Source organism: Harmonia axyridis, chromosome 3, assembly GCF_914767665.1.
Source record: "Harmonia axyridis chromosome 3, icHarAxyr1.1, whole genome shotgun sequence".
NCBI lineage: Eukaryota > Metazoa > Arthropoda > Insecta > Coleoptera > Coccinellidae > Harmonia > Harmonia axyridis.
The window spans coordinates 62,075,871-62,094,100 of record NC_059503.1 but is presented as its reverse complement, the minus strand read 5'-3'; the positions used below and the strand labels follow the sequence as shown (position 1 = coordinate 62,094,100).

The 18,230-nt window shown below is 32.8% G+C and overlaps 5 protein-coding genes across 8 annotated transcripts in view; 2 read left to right on the top strand and 3 right to left on the bottom strand.

The window, feature by feature from the left end:
- LOC123674766 (flotillin-2) overlaps nt 1-1,570 on the bottom strand; it is a 374,288-nt gene extending 372,718 nt beyond the window's left edge. The window contains exon 1 of the mRNA XM_045609835.1: nt 1,370-1,570. Coding sequence (XP_045465791.1) covers nt 1,370-1,418 — 49 coding nt within the window. The 5' untranslated portion in view covers nt 1,419-1,570. The remainder of the gene's footprint in view (nt 1-1,369) is intronic.
- Nucleotides 325-6,777, top strand: LOC123674768 (serine/threonine-protein phosphatase 4 catalytic subunit). 2 transcript variants are annotated; one of them, XM_045609841.1, is made up of 6 exons: nt 325-446; nt 2,456-2,605; nt 2,664-2,816; nt 2,874-3,174; nt 4,284-4,473; nt 6,325-6,777. In XM_045609841.1, the coding sequence occupies exons 2-6, from the start codon at nt 2,456-2,458 to the stop codon at nt 6,452-6,454; spliced, it is 924 nt and encodes a 307-aa protein (XP_045465797.1). In that variant the 5' UTR covers nt 325-446; the 3' UTR covers nt 6,455-6,777. The 2 variants fall into 2 exon arrangements, with proteins under 2 accessions (XP_045465797.1, XP_045465795.1); XM_045609839.1 differs by lacking the exon at nt 325-446 and adding an exon at nt 1,873-2,023.
- Nucleotides 6,778-7,454: 677 nt separating this feature from the next.
- On the bottom strand, nt 7,455-8,997 carry LOC123674769 (NAD-dependent protein deacylase Sirt4). 3 transcript variants are annotated; one of them, XM_045609842.1, is made up of 4 exons: nt 8,487-8,997; nt 8,015-8,436; nt 7,664-7,858; nt 7,455-7,610 (listed from the first exon to the last, which is right to left on the bottom strand). In XM_045609842.1, the coding sequence occupies exons 1-4, from the start codon at nt 8,656-8,658 to the stop codon at nt 7,494-7,496; spliced, it is 906 nt and encodes a 301-aa protein (XP_045465798.1). In that variant the 5' UTR covers nt 8,659-8,997; the 3' UTR covers nt 7,455-7,493. The 3 variants fall into 3 exon arrangements, with proteins under 3 accessions (XP_045465798.1, XP_045465799.1, XP_045465800.1); XM_045609843.1 differs by having other exon boundaries at nt 8,015-8,188; nt 8,635-8,996; XM_045609844.1 differs by having other exon boundaries at nt 8,015-8,188; nt 8,479-8,616.
- A 146-nt stretch (nt 8,998-9,143) lies between these two features.
- On the top strand, nt 9,144-9,923 carry LOC123674772 (signal peptidase complex subunit 1). Its single transcript, XM_045609847.1, has 3 exons — nt 9,144-9,374; nt 9,439-9,585; nt 9,736-9,923. The coding sequence occupies exons 1-3, from the start codon at nt 9,345-9,347 to the stop codon at nt 9,835-9,837; spliced, it is 279 nt and encodes a 92-aa protein (XP_045465803.1). The 5' UTR covers nt 9,144-9,344; the 3' UTR covers nt 9,838-9,923.
- Nucleotides 9,924-13,156: 3,233 nt separating this feature from the next.
- Nucleotides 13,157-17,389, bottom strand: LOC123675672. The gene is made up of 4 exons (XM_045611122.1): nt 17,036-17,389; nt 16,821-16,982; nt 14,176-14,349; nt 13,157-13,370 (listed from the first exon to the last, which is right to left on the bottom strand). The coding sequence occupies exons 1-4, from the start codon at nt 17,108-17,110 to the stop codon at nt 13,209-13,211; spliced, it is 573 nt and encodes a 190-aa protein (XP_045467078.1). The 5' UTR covers nt 17,111-17,389; the 3' UTR covers nt 13,157-13,208.
- Between the last annotated feature and the right edge of the window lie 841 nt (nt 17,390-18,230).

Below are 18,230 nucleotides of genomic sequence, written 5' to 3'. Positions count from 1 at the left end.
AAATAGACCTATAATAATATTATTCTATTATGTCTATGGCAAGAAACGGTCTGCTAAGTTCACACCGATTGTAAACGAAACTTCCAAATATTCACATTCCTTTGATTTCAGTTCAAATGCAATTCAAATATTAGGTCAAGAACAGAATTTTAGAAGAAAATGACTGCACAAAATGATATCCATTGAAAAAGATAGCAAATCTATCATTAACACATATGATGGGGTAATTTGAATAACTAATAAACAAAATGAAAAACAAAGAGAAAACCTAACCTGATTGAAATAACCTATATTCACTCTGATTAGTCTGATTATTATTTCCGTTTGCTTCGCGGCTTAACATTTCTTAGGCCTTTTTGGATTAATACAGATCGTTATCTTAATGTTTGAGTTTCTGAGGTGTTTTCCATTCGAATATTTCTAGATTAGGACTGTCATACAAAACTGTAAGCATTTATTGTTAGGTTTATTTGATAAGATTGTTTCTCTTCACTGTAAATCAAATACGTTCCATTTGATTGGATACTGTGATGTTTTGATTGTCCCCCATACTCGCATATAGAGATAATATCTAATGATAAGTTGTGTCCTAAACCCTATAGTTTCGGAGTTATACATTTTTGAATATTTTTTTCCTATTTCGGAGCATATATCCGAACCCCTTCACATGGAATTCATTTTGTGATATTGTCGTATAACTTTTTAAACGTGTTGAGATATTTTGCGATAGAAGAGGAAATAAAAGACGAAAATGTAAAATTTTCCTATACAATTGTATAAACAAAAAAAAACACGGGAAAAATTGTTATTCGATATATAGCAAGCCTTTTACCTGTTAATATTTGAAAAATAACAAATTTTAATGAATTCATTGTTATGGTCAACGATTCAATACAAAAATTGTGATTATAAATAATCAACCTAGGGAGTTGTGAATGTACCTCCTGTATGTATTGCCTACTGAGACCTTGAAATATTTTCACGACTAAGTGTTATGCAATACAAATAACAGCCAATAGTTGTCGAACTTGAAATATAAACAAACAGTATTGTTAGAGAAGGTGAATGAATAACTGCTGTTATCAAAAAAAAAATAACGATAGGAACATTTCTCTAATTAGTATACCCAATAATCCATTCAGAATATCTGAAAATATTAATTGGCCAAAAATCGGAGCGTTTTAAGGAAAACGTCGGAAAATTTGAGGTTAAGATCCGTATCTTGTTTGTCCCCATTTTCCCTAAATATACCATGATTTTTCGCTAATGCGTAAAAGTTATTTGAAATCGCGACTATTTATTTCATTTCCTTCTTTCTTTGAAAAATGTTATCAATTATTCTTCTAGAGGAAAACTAGAAAAAACTGACCTGATACTATAAGTGCCTCATTGGGTCCGACAGTGTGTACATTTCCCATTTTTTTTGATAATTACCACCTCACGATATAAACAAAAACACTTCAAAAACGAAAAACACTCTCACAAGTAAAACAGTAAACCGTCAACCTATTTTTGGGATAAAACTGCGATTGAACATTGAATCAAAAGAAGTCAGATTGAGATAAGACACGATACACGCATGCGTTTGTATTTTCAATTCGAAAAATGGAAAACCCGGAAAATAAGAAAGATCCATTACACTTGAAAGGGTTTACATAAGCTCCTCTGATTTAAATAGGGGCGAAAAATATCAAAAATCAAACTTCATTCACATAAAGACTTCCTTTTTTTATATATAAAATATATTATTTAGCATTTTATTGGTTTCAAATTACTTATGATTCGTTAAAACACCTTTTTTCTCAATAGAACTCGAATCAACAGCAATACTTCAACAGAAACCAGTTGGTATTTATTCAGATCATGTGTGATCGATATTCGAATTTAAATGTCTCATTTTTTGCCAAAACTATGTCATCTTCTGTCTCATTCTGTCAGTCTGCGAACTATCTGTGGTCCGTTTGTTTTCGTTCGTAGGGCTTTAGACTGAAAAACGCGTTGCTCTAAAAATTACCTTGAAAAGGTAAATATTTTTAATGTTTTCAATGAAGAAATTTATCATTTGAAGATTTCATTCCAGTGAATTTCTGATATTTAATGGGAATATTCGTAATTAGAGCTTAGTTCCATCATAACCTAACCTGAACATTTAATTTTAATGTAAAGCATCAATTTATTACCTTCTCAATCGAAATATGTATTCCTTGCTATCATACCTGAGGTTCTTGTTCACTTTATGCAATTAATAGTAATAATATCCACAAAAAAACTAAATTGCCCCTGGAGATAAGGGTGTGATTTCTATTAGTGAAGTCATTTTTTCAAAAAATACATATATACGGAATACAACAATGTACATTACTGATTTCTTCCTGAAAATTGACAACTCTACTTTGTGTTTGAGAAATAGGTCAACTCAATTATTCTTTTTTTTATTATTAATTTTTCTCAACAGATGTGTGAAGCTAGCGATCTAGACCGACAAATTGAGCAGCTGAAGAGATGTGAGATTATAAAAGAGTCAGAAGTTAAAGCCCTGTGCGCCAAAGCAAGGGAAATTTTAGTTGAAGAGAGTAACGTCCAAAGAGTAGATTCACCAGTCACAGTAAGAATATCTCCATTGGAAAGTATTTGCTAAAATTGAACTGAAAATCAATTTTTAGGTTTGTGGAGATATTCATGGTCAATTTTATGATCTGAAAGAACTGTTCAAAGTTGGTGGTGATGTTCCAGAAACAAACTATTTGTTTATGGGTGATTTTGTAGACCGTGGTTTTTACAGTGTAGAAACTTTTTTGTTGCTGTTAGCTTTAAAAGTAAGCGTTCGAGTTCTATGTTTATCTATCAAGATTAATTTTTAATTTTTCTTCAAGGTTAGATATCCAGATAGAATAACACTGATAAGAGGTAACCATGAATCTAGACAAATTACCCAGGTGTACGGCTTTTATGATGAATGTCTTCGGAAGTATGGTTCCATTATGGTTTGGAGATATTGTACTGAAATTTTTGATTATTTATCTCTATCAGCCATTATTGATGGAAAAATATTCTGTGTACATGGTGGTTTGTCTCCTTCCATACAGACTCTTGACCAAATTAGGGTAATTGATAGGAAGCAAGAGGTTCCTCACGATGGGCCTATGTGTGATTTATTGTGGAGTGATCCTGAAGGTAAGAAATTGGGGCAAATACCCAATAATGATAGTTTTCATTTTATGTTGGTTTTGGTTACTGAATTAAAAGAATACCCATTTACACATCATTTCAATTTAAACAAATATGTAGATGAACCCAGATTGATTGAATCGCTATTATCCAAGATACAGATTAACCAAGCCAATCGAAGATAAAATTAAAATAATAGATCAAGAATGTTTTGTTTCATTGAAGAAATGTTAAGTTCACCAACAGAAGTCATAACCTATTAGGCACATATCCAAATTTGAAGTCATGTAAATTTTTCATGAAATTTCATAAGAAGATTTTTTAGTCAATTCTTCAATCATTGATCATTTCTTCGATCCTCTGCAAATATCCGAAAAAATTCTAGATTCCGGAAGATATTCTGTGGTTCGGAGGGATAATCGGATCACCTTTTTCCAGTGAAGAAGCTGAACTGTTGGATGATACATTTCATTTATTCATCTGATATGAAAATTCTAAGATATCAAAATTTTATAGAAAATTTTTTTTATTCTAATAAAATCAACAATAAGATCCTCAAAAAATTACGCATTACACATTGGCATGCATTTGTTGGGTTTCTATAATAACGACTTTGCAAAGGCCCGATTTAATTGTTCTATTACACTGCAGAATAATTATGCATTGTCAGAACCTTGCTAAATTTTTCTACACAGCTTTAATTTTTAAGTATAACACTATATGGTTTTTGCGCATTACATGCTGAATCTTTTATTTTGAATGCAAGTTATTGATAATATAAAGGCGATATTTCAAAGCAGTCATAGAAAATAGTGAAGGCATTCAAGAGTATTTGTGTTCACAGACAGACAGAATGAATCGAAGTCTATCGTTATGGATGGATTATGAATATCAAGATATTGTATTACTTTCCTACTTATCAAAATGCTCCTTACCCTGAACTTTTAAAGGTAGACTATTTAGGAAAGACTAAAAATTAGACAACCACTTTTTTCTTTCAAGAAAATGAGCATCTGATAATTTTTGGAATAAGTTGTCAGATATTTTTGAGAAACTGAATAATGAATGTGTATAATATTTGCAATGTTTTGAGTTGTTGCTCCATTTTTTTCCAGACACTCAAGGATGGGGTGTTTCTCCTAGAGGCGCGGGGTATCTTTTCGGTTCTGATGTTGTTGCCCAATTCAATGCTGCCAATGAAATAGACATGATATGTAGAGCCCATCAACTTGTAATGGAAGGATACAAATGGCATTTCAATGAGACTGTATTAACTGTTTGGTCGGCACCTAATTATTGCTATAGGTATGTATTATAATGCTTACTTTACCGATATACAGGTTGGACTTTTGAAAATGGTACAGAGGAGATAACAGACAGAATAAATTTATTTCGATAAAATACTCGAACATGTCGATTTTTGATTCTAGGGTGATAACTTTTAAGATCAAATTCACAACCATATCTCTTCAACACTTAGTGTTAGAACACCAACACCTAAATTTTGAATAGTAAATATGGGGTTAATGACACCTCATCTGAAAGGCCTTTCTATCCTGAGTTCAGCATATTAGTTTTTTTTTTTTATTATTTAATCCGTTCATCTGCAAGATATTAAATTTTGTAGAGTATTGGTTATTTCGTTATGAATGATCTGTGATTTATCAAATTTTCACTTATTCATTCTGTGTTATGGTTATAATTGAACATCATCAAAACCAAAGAATTAATTAATAATTCAATTGATTACACAGTATGCGTGACGAAATTTTATGATGCTAACAAAATTTCGTGGGTGGATTGATCAAAATGTTGCAGAAAACCCTTGGAGACTATTGTAAAGGGTGTTTTTTTTCGAGGTATATAACTTTAAGTTGGCATTACTGTTCAAGATGGCGACCGATTTAACAGCTGTCAAATGATTTATTCTCAGTTCGGTTTGGCAATTCATCATGAATAGACTCACGCCTGAACAACGCTTGCAAATAGTGCAATTTTATTTCGAAAATAATGGTTCTGTGCGGAATACATATCGCGCACTACGTCCATTTTATCGTCGACAAAATGGTCCATCAGAGCAGTCAATTCGATTAACCATGGAACGTTTTCGCACCACGTTTACTCTTATTGATAACTCGCATCCTCAGAGACGCCGTATGGTGCGTACAGAAGAAGCTATTGCTGCTGTAGAGCGTAGCATTGAGGAAGACCCGAATGAGTCTATCCGCCATCGAGCACAGGAATTGGATCTGTGTCCATTCACTTTATGGAAGATTTTGCGGAAGGATCTTGGTTTGCGTGCTTACAAAATCCAACTCGTGCAAGAATTGAAGCCAAACGATCATCAAGTAAGGCGTAGATTCGTCGAATGGTCCCAAAATGAGATTGCCGTTGTTCCCGATTTTCATAAGCGAATTTTGTTTAGCGATGAAGCGCACTTCTGGTTGAATGGCTACGTCAACAAACAAAACTGCCGCATTTGGAGTGAAGCTTATCCTCAAGTGTATGTCTAAACACCGTAACATCCGGAAAAACTGACTGTTTGGTGCGCTTTATGGGCTGGTGGAATCATTGGTCCATACTTCTTCAAAAACGATGATGGCCAGAACGTTACAGTCAATGGTGATCGGTATAGAGCCATGATTACTAACTTCTTCATTCCTGAATTGAACAACCATGATGTCCAGGAGCTGTGGTTCCAACAAGACGGCGCAACATGTCACACAGCTCGTGCCACAATCGATTTATTGAAAGACACGTTTGGTGACCACCTAATTTCACATTTTGGACCTGTTAATTGGCCTCCAAGATCTTGTGATTTAACACCGCTAGAATACTTTCTATGGGGCTATGTAAAGTCGGGATAGAAAAACATGAAAATTTACTGTTATTTACTTCATTATTTTTTGAGTTATTATAAAACTTTCAATCTTGTGAGACGTAAGAACTGTGTTCTTTGCGGAGAGACCTGTGAATTGTGCCACGGGTTGGGTCGCTGAAACTTATTTAAATTCTTCGTCTGTCAAATGCATAGGCACACGTTAAGGACATACACTTACTAAACATGAGATTTATTACATGCGTCTATTATTATTACTCCAAGACTTCAGCTAAACATAATAGAATAAGGTTGTTGACAATAAACATTCCTTTCAGATGTGGAAATGTCGCCGCCATCTTAGAACTGAATGAAAATCTACAAAGAGACTTTACAATATTTGAGGCTGCACCTCAGGAAGCTAGAGGTTTGCCTTCAAAAACACCACAGGCTGACTACTTTTTATAATGTAAATTCTTCTGTCTGTAGCATAGTGTTCTACATTTATCAATACAATTTTTTTTATTGAATGTGTAGCAGTGGATTGAATCCAAATGCTAAATTTCCTTAAGATCAGGGATGGTTGTATGGAGATTATACCAAATTTTCGAGCATATTCTTGTTCTACGTTGAAAATTTCACGTGGAGTCCCTCTAAAGAGTTGTGAAAGTAATATGTATTAGAAAATTCGAACTACTATGACATTATTAATATTATTTGATGACTCGATACATAAATTGTAAAATATTTATTTACCTTGTATTTTTTCATTAAATATTTGGAAATTTTTCTTTCTGGGATTTTCTATTTTGGTAAAATTAAAAGTACCTCAATTTCTATTTGAATGTTCGAAGAAATAATTCACTATTCCAAACTAGAAATTTCTATTCAAGAAATCAAATTTGTTTTCCATTTGCAATGCTAAGATATTGCACAACATTGAAAATTTACATTTTTTTTATCAGAACCAAATTGTAAACACAATTCAAGAATGCGTGTAATTTATGTTTCTCAAGAAAAAACTAAAAAATCCAGCTATGAGGGGATACCTCATGTGTCATATTAGTTAATGGGAGACCAATCAAAGAATTTTTCGAATTTAAATATATTAATTTTTTTGTACAAAGAGGATTTTCAGTATTTGAAGTTAAGTAAATTTCGATTATATTTATTACTCATTATATAAATATATGTAATCTTTTCTCAAATAAATTTTTACAGAAACAAGTTGATTATTATTTTCAAAAGTCTAAATAGTTGAGAGAATAAAAATTCCTCTTTATGAGTGGTTAATGCTAGACCAGAAATATTGAAAAATATAAAATATGCAGATTCAAGTGCCAAGGGAAATTATGTTTTTGTTTTATAAAGCTTTTTTCAATGATTTCGAAATTCTTCAAGAAAATAAACCATAGTGTAAAATTTGTGATATTTTGATTTCAGAAAATAAATGGTCAATAGACTGCTATAAATATTTCTCATGATTTATTTGATTGAATTTAAGTTTTCAACAAATCAAGGGTAAAATTTCGCCACACCTCACTCGTATTTTCAATTTGACCAACTCATCGGCTCTTGTGGGACCAATATTCACTATTGCTACATTTTTGTTTGTCTCCAAAGCCTAGAACACTTGATTTCGTATAGAAAATTGTATTTACTGAATTTTTTCCTTACCTTCAAAACTATACGATAAGCTGAGAAAACTGTTAATGAGGAACCTAAAATCAAAAGGGAATCTCCTTCTAATAAGTTTTCATTGACTAAATTCACTCTGGGACGAGGTACATTATCTCCAAAAAATACAATGTCCGGTTTCAAAATTCCCCCACAATTATCACAAGTTGGTGGTAAAAATTCACTAAGTCTCTCCTGGAAGTAAGAATATCATAAGTGTTGATGAGATCAAATCAATAGATATGTGTAATAAATAGATTTGGTTTGATCTAAAATTAATTTTACTTATCTCAATAAGTTTATTCATTATACTCTCTAATATCCAATTTTCATTCAACTATAAATACTTACAGTTGATATTTCAACATCCCCATCTGGTCTGATAATTCCAGAGTCTTCCTTGAAATTAGGATTTGTATCTTTCAATTTTTCTTGTATATAGCCTCTGTCATAATTTGATTTACACCCTAAACACATTACTCTGTACGCTGAGCCATGCAACTCTACAACTTCTTTACTGCCTGCCTTAAAATGAAGATTATCGACATTTTGAGTTACAACAATAGATATTTTATTGTGAACAGTTTCCAAATTTTTTATACTATAATGAGTATTATTAGGTTGGCGTTGAGAAAAAGATGGCCATCCTATATAATTCCTTGCCCAATATCTCTGTCTTATTTGAAAGGATGAACAAAATTCCTGATGTTTAACTGGTTTATAGTTTCTCCGATCATACAAGCCTACATCAGCAGATCTATAATCTGGAATGCCTATATCCAACATGTAAGTATATTTACATTCACAGTGCTTACCTATCAACCTGATTCAGTAGAAATTCCTGCACCAGTAAGAACAAGCATTTTTTGCGAATTTCCAATAAATTCCTTAAGCGTTTCTATATCTTTTTCAGAAACCGAGTTATGTTTAGGAACAAATTGAACAGAAAATGAATGGTAACGCTGAATTACCTTGTTCAAAAGTTTGAAATGCATGTTACAAAATCTCCTCAAAACTTGACAACAAGAAAGGAATTCAGAAATAAATAAATGTTGCTGAGTTTCATGTGAAACAGAGATATTTCAATAATTATCAATTCATGCTAAACTGGATATTCTAAATTAGAAATAATCTACATATCTGTATATCAGAGACTTGTCTCTGTCTATATATAGATGTTTTGAGTATAGAATAATAATAATAATTATTATTATTCTATCAAACTCTAACTGTATCTGTGATTCTATACTCAAAAGTTTGTCCGTTAGTCGTTCTAGAGAAAAGATTTCTACGAACAGTACGAAGTGTCGAAGTACGAACTACAAATTCATAGATTCCTTCAGTTCAGAGCTTAGAATATTAATAATAATAATAATCTATATCTATATTCTAAGGAGTAATGATTATATTTTTAGTGTTCTGTGGTAATGATTAGGCCTAGTAATAATATTACCACAGATTACTAGTTAGTCTGTGATATTACTCTATGTGAATTCCTCTGAAGAACACGTATTGTCTATTTGAACTACTACTTGGAACGTCATCAATTTGACAACTAAACACACCGTTGACCGGCTGTAAAGTGTAAATAAATATAATAATATTATTCCATATTCTTAAAATCATTATATTTCAAAGTTGCAATTATATTTTCCAAGAATAACATATTTCTACCTTAAATATGTTGGAGTTCGTTGATAATTGGCATATGGTAATTGATAGATTTTTAGGGCGCCAATATTATCTCTAATTACATATACTAAACATTTTTATAGGACTACGTTGGTCAAGCATGGGCCGAAAAATTATCCCGAATAATAATAACCCTATTTGGAGTCATAGGAGTGTTGTATGGTTATGCGATTCAACAATTTTCAATGACTGTTTATATTTTAGGAGCCGGCTTTGCCTTAGCATCATTGGTAAATATAATGCAGTTTCTGAAAAGTGATAAATACACATGATCATTCAATTTAGGAATCATTATAAAACTTAGATAGTATCTTACGAAGGATATTTATTTCTTTTCATAAGAAGTATTGATTTTTCAGCTTTGACATTTTTCCTTTCAGGTAACAATTCCTCCATGGCCCATGTACCGTAAGAACCCTTTAAATTGGCAGCCTGTCAAAAATAAAGAAAACCATTCCAAAAAGATTAAAAAAAATAAATAATGAAAATGGAAATTCTGGATGGTATTTATAAATTGTGTACATGTTTGTCTTTAATTCAGTGGTCACATTAAACGAATTTCTTTCCAGTCTAATCATCATTGACTACTAACCATAATAATCATTTCTAATAAAAAAGAAGTTTGTTCATTGTGAAGAGTTTTCATTTTTAGGAGGTTAATGTAGCATTTGATTTATTCTAGCTGCTTTATTTACAACCAGTTCTTTACTGCAGCTCTGCCTGTGTGTTGATGTTTGGATAGATTATTCTCTTGTGGCGATTTTTCCTTTTACTTACAATTTATAAAATTTTCATGAAATTAATGAAAATTCTCTGACACGAACCTAAAATGCAAACATTTTTTCAAAGGAAAGGTATCCTAGCTTTCAGCTAGTCAAGTACACAGTTTTCGAGGAAAATCAGAATAATAATTTTCCGGCTGTATTATAATATACATATTTATTTCACTAGATATTGTATAACACAAAATAAAATATTCAAGGAAACAAATATTTTCTACTTTCTATGTAATAAGTTTTAGAAGTTAATTATATTATGTAACAAAATCCATACGACGGTTACTAATATGACATAAACAAAGTTATTGAATTACGACAAAAACTGGTTTTGTATTTATTCAGAAATTTTTATACACATTAGCTTGTCAATCAACCGCTCAAACAGTGCGTCTTGGATCAGTCTAGTGAGATATAACTTTTTTTGAAGGAAGATATCTTCAGAAAAAGTTGATAAAAATATGCTCATTTCATTAAAGAGAACCACAAGAAAAATACTCGAGTTCGAGTTGCCAGAACTATTTCAAACAAAATCTAATCAGGTAATTTTGCGCATCTCAGGTTCGCCTCAAACGAAATTTTCGGCGTAGGTTTGGAACTCAAAATGTTATCGCTAACTTCTTCAATAGGAGAAATACAACTAGAGATTACGTGAAAATGACCGTTTAAAATTTTGTTTTCATAATAACTTTGAGACTTTGTTCTCTCGAAATTTAGCTTTGGAGGAATAAATTTTTGATAACAAAAGAATCCAACAATATATTTTTAATTGAGGTAAAAATAATATAATTCATTTCATCAAAAATATAAAAACCACGACCTAATTTCAATTTGATAACACCTGAGAAAAAAAATTGCGATTTTAAAATGTCTAAAGCACAGAATAATATTATGATTATGAGTTATTGAGTTATGACTCATTGGCCTGTCTGTGCTATCAAGAAATCATAGATTATTTCATTTATTTATGCCAAAAATTGTGAGGTTTTTTTGTATAATGCTTATCTATTTCTTCTAAGGAAACAATTAAATTTTTTTTTTGTTCAGTATGATAATTTTCAGCTATGAGTGATTATTTTTGTGAATTTGGTATATGCGAATTGAATCAATATTGCTGTGCAGAAAATGTATGTTGTGATAAGCAAAAACCTATTTCCAATCTATGGTATATTTGGTGAGAAAAATCCATGTACTCAGCCAATTTTTGTTGATTTGAAGAAATAATTTTATAGGTTTGGAATTCTTTTACTGATGATAACGATGGCTATTGGTGCAACAGTTATGTACAGAATGTACTGCAAACGAAGGTCCAGAAATGGATATGTCTTATTACAGAATGTGAATATTTGAACCAATCGTTGAAAATAAAAGAAAATCAGATTCCCCATGAAATGTGGATAAATACCTATCATTTATAAATTTTAAATTGTGATCTTTGATGTTTAGGAAACATTATTTAATTTTTAACATAAGTTTATTTATTTATGGTAGAATTATGCACTGATTAGCTATTGTATTTAACACTCAATATTTTTCGTGTGAACAATTCCACTAGTCAGTATTTTCACATAAAACGTGATTCCACTTTTCAAATAGGTAATCAATCATTTACAGATTTCAATTTGAGATGTTTGTGTATTAATTGTAATATATTTTATTTATTATCAAAGCTTATTGTTTTACATACATTGATTGTATTTATTAATAATCTGTTTCATTGTGATAACTGATATGAATATATAGTAGGTATATTAAGTTTCATCGAGAACATTCACCTTCCTTTTAAGTTGGCTTTAAGTAATTTTCCCAAATGTATTGATGATGATGATTATATTTTTATAAGTTGTTATCAAATATTAGATATCAACAGCTGAATTTTCTGGAATTGATTAGATATCGAATAAAATGCATAAACTGTATACTGAGTACTATTGTCATCAGAATATCTCAATATTTCTCTTGAAAAAATCAAAAACGTGTTATTCCCATAGTTATTTCATTGCTATTCTCGTCTGAATAACTCAAATGTTTCTCTTGAAAAAAAAAATAAAAACGCGTTATATTCCCATAGCCTTTTAGCTATTTCAATACTATTCTCATGCGAATAACTCAATATTTCTCTTAAAAAATATATCAAAAACGCGTTATTCCCATAGCCAGTTCGTATGTTTTGCTATTCATTATTCCATCCTTCATAACACCTTTTTTTCTTTGATAGTCTGTAAAGCGTTGATTAGAAGCCATTCTGGTAATTTGTTGAATTTGAGTCAATAAATGTATGTGTATTGTCTTTATTTCCAGCTAAATTTACATCAATCAAAGAAAAAAAAATACAATCAATATCAGTTATGACTTGTTTCCAACACCTTTCCTATACGTCTTCGGCAGTGTTACCATTTACCAATCCTAATTTACTGAAAAACGGTGAACTGAAGACTCTTCAGTTTACTTCTTAAAAATCCGGATTCTATGTCAAAAAATCCGCGCTATCCAAAAAAAATCCGCTAGTTCATAGATATCATTTAAAAGAACTCAAAAAATTGTATATTGTTCATCCGCCATCTAGCGTTTATATTTAACGAAATGGTTTGCCTATTATAAGTTCCTGCAATACATATAGGTGTATTGTGAGTTACAGGATTTGGAATCTTGAATATCAATAGCGAAGGCGTTATATTCGAAAAGATTATAAAATATTAGAATTCTTGTCGTGAACGGACTTTTTTCTAATGCAGAAAAAAAAATTACAAAATATATAATTCTAACAGTTTATTGCAATAAAAATAAAATATTTGTAGGATTACATTCTTGAAAAGTTGAAATGGAAATGTTGATGCACATAATAAAACCCAGATGGAAAACATTTCTTGATTCATAACGAATCAACATCACAACATATTTCATCACATTAAAGCATTATCAATAGAATGCAAGGAGCCCCTGTTATAACTATCCCCAATAATTAATAAGAAAATAATGTTCACTCAAAATTAATAAAATCCATTACATCAATGTAGATTATTACAATACATGAATTTTTTTGTTTACAACATTTAGAAACAATTTTGATTTGCCATTCACATAACTTCTTCGGAGTTGAAATTCATTTCCAAACAATACATCTTCTCTTTACTTTGTCCAATAAACTCTGTAATAAACACTCGATATTTTCCAGCCCAGAATGGTACCTTGCGGATCAAACTCATGTCTATCAATCCTTCATGCATTGAATAATTTCCCTGTAAAAATAAACTAAATCAGTACATGCAGCAGTTCATGTGAAAACAGCAATCAACTAGTTTATTATATATATATTATATTCTGAGTCCGAGAACTGAAGAATTCGGTGTACAAACTTAGGATTATCAAAGCCACACCCCTAAGGGATAGGTAGAAAGGCTTTGCTAACGGTCGAATGGAAAACATCCTGAATGCCCATAAAACTCGGCATTTCAGGGCGAAGCAGGCGAATACTTGAATTGAGTTCGGACCAGACTACGAGAAACTACATCTACAACATATGTGCAACACTTGCACCGACAATAAGAAGATTAAAAATTTTCACATCTGTTTACGAGATCGGCGAGAAACTACCTGCGACCGAGCTGCAACGGCCCAAGTGAATCGAATAATCCATCGTTGTTTTATTGCAATTTAAAGTTCTATAGCTCTAAAAAAAACACCCTTTATTTCTTGGCGAATATATTGGTGCGTAGGTATTGGTATACAGGGTTATTCACCGCGATGGCCTATTGGACGTTTATGAGAAAATAATTTTAATTTTGTGCTTAAAATTTGCATGTTGAGGTTTGAGACAATGATCTTTCTCCCCAAAATAATTTCAGGTCTCTACAACTTCCGCTTATACCGGAAACTGTGTGGAGTAGTGTGTAATTTACAGTAGGTAATATTGCCTATAAATTTTTGTTTCAATTTTGTTGGGAATAATCATTTTGCAGAAGAAAAGAATAGTCAGACGACTAGTCGGAACGCCTTATATCTCATTGTTGAAATAGTCCTTATGTACCTAAAGACTTCACTTACTGGAGGTATGGGACATTTTTCGGGTTCTGCAACATTCGTCAATCTGGACCAATTAATCCACATATCACGCATCATAGGTGAATTAAGAGAGGAACGACAAACGTCTTTTTGCGGTGGTAGAAGGGGCAATTGCACCCATCCTTGTTCGGTCCATTTTTCTAATTTCATATGAACCTAAAATGATAATAGCCTTAGCGATGTCACTGATGATAATGTTTTGTTATACATATCAATATCTGTACCTAGTTCTTCAAATCTACACAAAAACTGAAAATGTATGAAATTCTTTTTGTTGTGTTGTCCTAATGATCCAGTCAGTATTTGTTTTTCACAGGAAAGTTTCGAGGTAGTATTGATTTCTTCGATTTTATATGTTTTTTGGGTAATGAATCCGAATTTGAGGTTTGCCAACAAAATTTCGCGACGGAACAGTGGAAAAAAAGCAAAAAACTTGAAAAATTCCATTTTTTTCTGCTTATAACTCGGAAAATATCAATTTCTCGGTAATGGTCTTCTCATACAAAGTATACATAACGGGTGTTTTTTTTTCGAGGTATATAACTTTAAGTTGGCATTACTGTTCAAGATGGCAACCGATTTAACAGCTGTCAAGTGATTTATTCTCAGTTTGGTTTGGCAATTCATCATGAATAGACTCACGCCTAAACAACTCTCGCAAATAGTGCAATTTTATTTCGAAAATAATGGTTCTGTGCGGAATACGTATCGCGCACTACGTCCATTTTATCGTCGACAAAATCGTCCATCAGAGCAGTTAATTCGATTAGCCATGGAACGTTTTCGCACCACGTTTACTCTTATTGATAACTCGCATCCCCAGAGACGCCGTATGGTGCGTACAGAAGAAGCTATTGCTGCTGTAGAGCGTAGCATTAAGGAATACCCGAATGGGTCAATCCGCCATCGAGCACAGGAATTGGATCTGTGTCCATCCACTTTATAGAAGATTTTGCGGAAGGATCTTGGTTTGCGTGCTTACAAAATCCAACTCGTGCAAGAATTGAAGCCAAACGATCATCAAGTAAGGCGTAGATTCGTCGAATGGGCCCAAAATGAGATTGCCATTGTTCCCGATTTTCATAAGCGAATTTTGTTTAGCGATGAAGCGCACTTCTGGTTGAATGGCTACGTCAACAAATAGAACTGCCGCATTTGGAGTGAAGCTAATCCTCAAGTGTATGTCGAAATACCGTTACATCCAGAAAAACTGACTGTTTGGTGCGCTTTATAGGCTGGTAGAATTATTGGTCCGTACTTCTTCAAATACGATGATGACCAGAACGTTACAGTCAATGGTGATAGGTATAGAGCTATGATTACTAACTTTTTCATTCCTGAATTGAACAACCATGATGTCCAGGAGCTGTGGTTCCAACAAGACGGCGCAATATGTCACACAGCTCGTGCCACAATCGATTTTTTGAAAGACACGTTTGGTGACCGCCTAATTTCACGTTTTGGACCTGTGAATTGGCCTCCAAGATCTTGTGATTTAACACCGCTAGACTACTTTCTGTGGGGCTATGTAAAGTCATTGGTCTATGCGGATAAGCCACAAACCCTTGACCATTTGGAAGACAACATTCGCCGTGTTCTTACCGATATATGGCCACAATGTTGGTAAAAGTCATCGAAAATTGAACGTCCAGATTGGACTACATCCGAGCCAGCCGTGACTGTCATATGCCAGAAATCATATTTAAAATGTAATGCTACAAGATTATCTTGCGGATAAATAAAATTCATGTCAATCGAATAATCCATCGTTGTTTTATTGCAATTTAAAGTTCTATAGCTCTAAAAAAACACCCTTTACATACAATGTAAATGAAATTTTCTACATTTATCTTTTATTGAGTTTTTCTGTCCGATAAACGAAATTTTGCTAGCGAACCCCAGATTCAGCATCCCAATAAACATTTAAAATCGAAGAAACAGATAGAATACGCCAATTTTCAATTATTGTTTGAGCCAGAACGGTTTATTGGACGAAACACCTTAGTGGAAGATTTTTGTTGGAAATTTTATTTACTTTTGTTTTTGTATAGGAAATTCATTAACGAAAAACTGATAATTTTACGGGTTATACGCAAAAAACCGTCCAAAAATGCAATTTTTTTTTGCGAATGTTCAGTTTTGTCATGAAATTTTGGTGCCAAACTGCGGTATTCGAGATCCATACCTATTCTGAAAAGTTTCTAGGTGTTTCTGTTTGACAGTTTTTGTGTTTACATCACATTCTTGAATTTGGCTAGGAATTCATCATCAATAAGACTCATCTCATCCCAAAATTTGAAAATTATAGACATCGTGACGAAATGAATGATCTGTTCAGAGAACAGCGTTCAAAAAGTCAATTTTCATTGTTTAAAAGGTCGAAAAGTGGATTAAATTTAAGGAAGAAGGAAGCATTTTTCCATTCCAAAGGTTATTACAATACTTTCAACAGCTTCGGTAGAATCGGAAGCAATTACCCTATACTTCTCTTGGAATTTACATCGTTCTAATTTGGTTCATTCTTGGAATCCAAAAATCAGATAGATAACATTGTGAGAACTGAGATTTACTACGAATTTTTCATCCTTATGTATACTTTCAATTAAATATTGGAATATTTTCCTTACCCAGATATTTTCATCCAAAGGCCTTTTGAACGATATTTCATAACTCAAAAGTCCATGGGTTGCGTTAACTTTCACATACTTCAAATTCCTAATTGGACTTTCCATTTCTTCATTATCCGGACATGTGACAATATTTTGCACAGATAGTTTATATTTTTTCGCCTGAAAATATTTGAATGAGTAATAAAAATATTGTTTTTTCGGTTGAGACTTACAAAACCACACGAGTGGAATTGCAAATGTGTTAAAGCTGAGAAAATCAATGGAAGCAATGTGTATTTTATGATCATTTTGGTTAGAATTGCTACACTTCTTTTCGGATCGTAGGCAACAGTGTGAAAATTAGTCGAGAGATTTCTCCACCATCGTCAATGGAAAGATCAATATCAGAATTAGCTACATTAGTGCAGTGTCTAAAATAATTACAATGCCTAATGTTTGGAACGAATGTTGTTGAAATGCTTCATAAGAAATTTACCTAATGGTACTTTAATGTCATAAATATTCCATAACATATCTATACATTGTATCAGATATTTTGACTTCGTCTAGGTTCTAAAGGTACCTAACTCTCGTTATGCATGAGTTGAATGGAGAATGTAACTCGTGTGGTACCCATAGATTACGCTTCTTCTTCTTGAGACCATCTTCATTCAAATGGTCCCAAACGGTTTTTGTGCAATCTTTAGCTCTTGGGAAATCAAAACAGTGCTTACTTAACGGTCGGACTGGACAATCTCCATGATTTTATCGACATTTTCGACAATTGGCCTTCCAGTGGGTTTTACATCTCTGACATCGAAAACAAGTGTGTCCAGAATGTTGCAGCGATTCAGGGAGACAGGTTGACAGGTATGAATGTCGATCCGAAGACCAGGGCAGGGTAGATCATGGGTAACAACTGCCATTCAAGAACGTTACTTGAGAGTTTCTTCGTTGAGACAACGGTTTGCAACCGCTCGCCTACTTCAAAATTAGCTTGAGCAAACTCATGGGGTGCAAATTAGCACTCAGTTAATAAGAAATCGCCTCAGAGAAAATGATTTAAGGCCTCGTGTCGCGGCAAGAGGCCCAGCTCTTACCCCAGCCCATCGAAGGGCGCGTTTGGATTTTGCGAGAGAGCATATCCATTGGGAAAGAGGTCTCTTCACAGATGAGTCTAGATTCTGCCTCTACCATTTTGATCGACGTTCCCTTGTATACAGACATCCACATGAAAGATATGCTCAGTGCAATTTCCTGAATACTACTGGTTTCGGGGGAGGATCGATTATGGTATAGGGTGGAATATTTTTGACTGCTCGCACAGACCTAGTGGTTGTTGATAATGGAGCTATGAATGCTGATAGGTATATAAGGAACATTCTTGAAGAGCATGTAGTGCCATTTGCCCCACACATTGGTGAAAAT

Excerpts from the sequence above, each read along its gene's own strand:
- LOC123674768 (XM_045609841.1), top strand. The coding sequence starts at position 2,456 with ATGTGTGAAGCTAGCGATCTAGACCGACAAATTGAGCAGCTGAAGAGA. Across the intron at positions 2,817-2,873 it reads TGTTGCTGTTAGCTTTAAAA|GTTAGATATCCAGATAGAAT; the intron begins GTAAGCGTTCGA and ends TTTTTCTTCAAG. Across the intron at positions 4,474-6,324 it reads GCACCTAATTATTGCTATAG|ATGTGGAAATGTCGCCGCCA; the intron begins GTATGTATTATA and ends CATTCCTTTCAG.
- LOC123674769 (XM_045609842.1), bottom strand. The coding sequence starts at position 8,658 with ATGCATTTCAAACTTTTGAACAAGGTAATTCAGCGTTACCATTCATTT. Across the intron at positions 8,437-8,486 it reads AGGAATTTCTACTGAATCAG|GCATTCCAGATTATAGATCT; the intron begins GTTGATAGGTAA and ends TGTTGGATATAG. Across the intron at positions 7,611-7,663 it reads CTTATCGTATAGTTTTGAAG|GCTTTGGAGACAAACAAAAA; the intron begins GTAAGGAAAAAA and ends CAAGTGTTCTAG.
- LOC123674772 (XM_045609847.1), top strand. The coding sequence starts at position 9,345 with ATGTTGGAGTTCGTTGATAATTGGCATATG. Across the intron at positions 9,375-9,438 it reads TCGTTGATAATTGGCATATG|GACTACGTTGGTCAAGCATG; the intron begins GTAATTGATAGA and ends ACATTTTTATAG. Across the intron at positions 9,586-9,735 it reads GCTTTGCCTTAGCATCATTG|GTAACAATTCCTCCATGGCC; the intron begins GTAAATATAATG and ends TTTTCCTTTCAG.
- LOC123675672 (XM_045611122.1), bottom strand. The coding sequence starts at position 17,110 with ATGATCATAAAATACACATTGCTTCCATTGATTTTCTCAGCTTTAACA. Across the intron at positions 14,350-16,820 it reads CTTTGGATGAAAATATCTGG|GTTCATATGAAATTAGAAAA; the intron begins GTAAGGAAAATA and ends TTATCATTTTAG. Across the intron at positions 13,371-14,175 it reads AAAAATGTCCCATACCTCCA|GGAAATTATTCAATGCATGA; the intron begins GTAAGTGAAGTC and ends TTATTTTTACAG.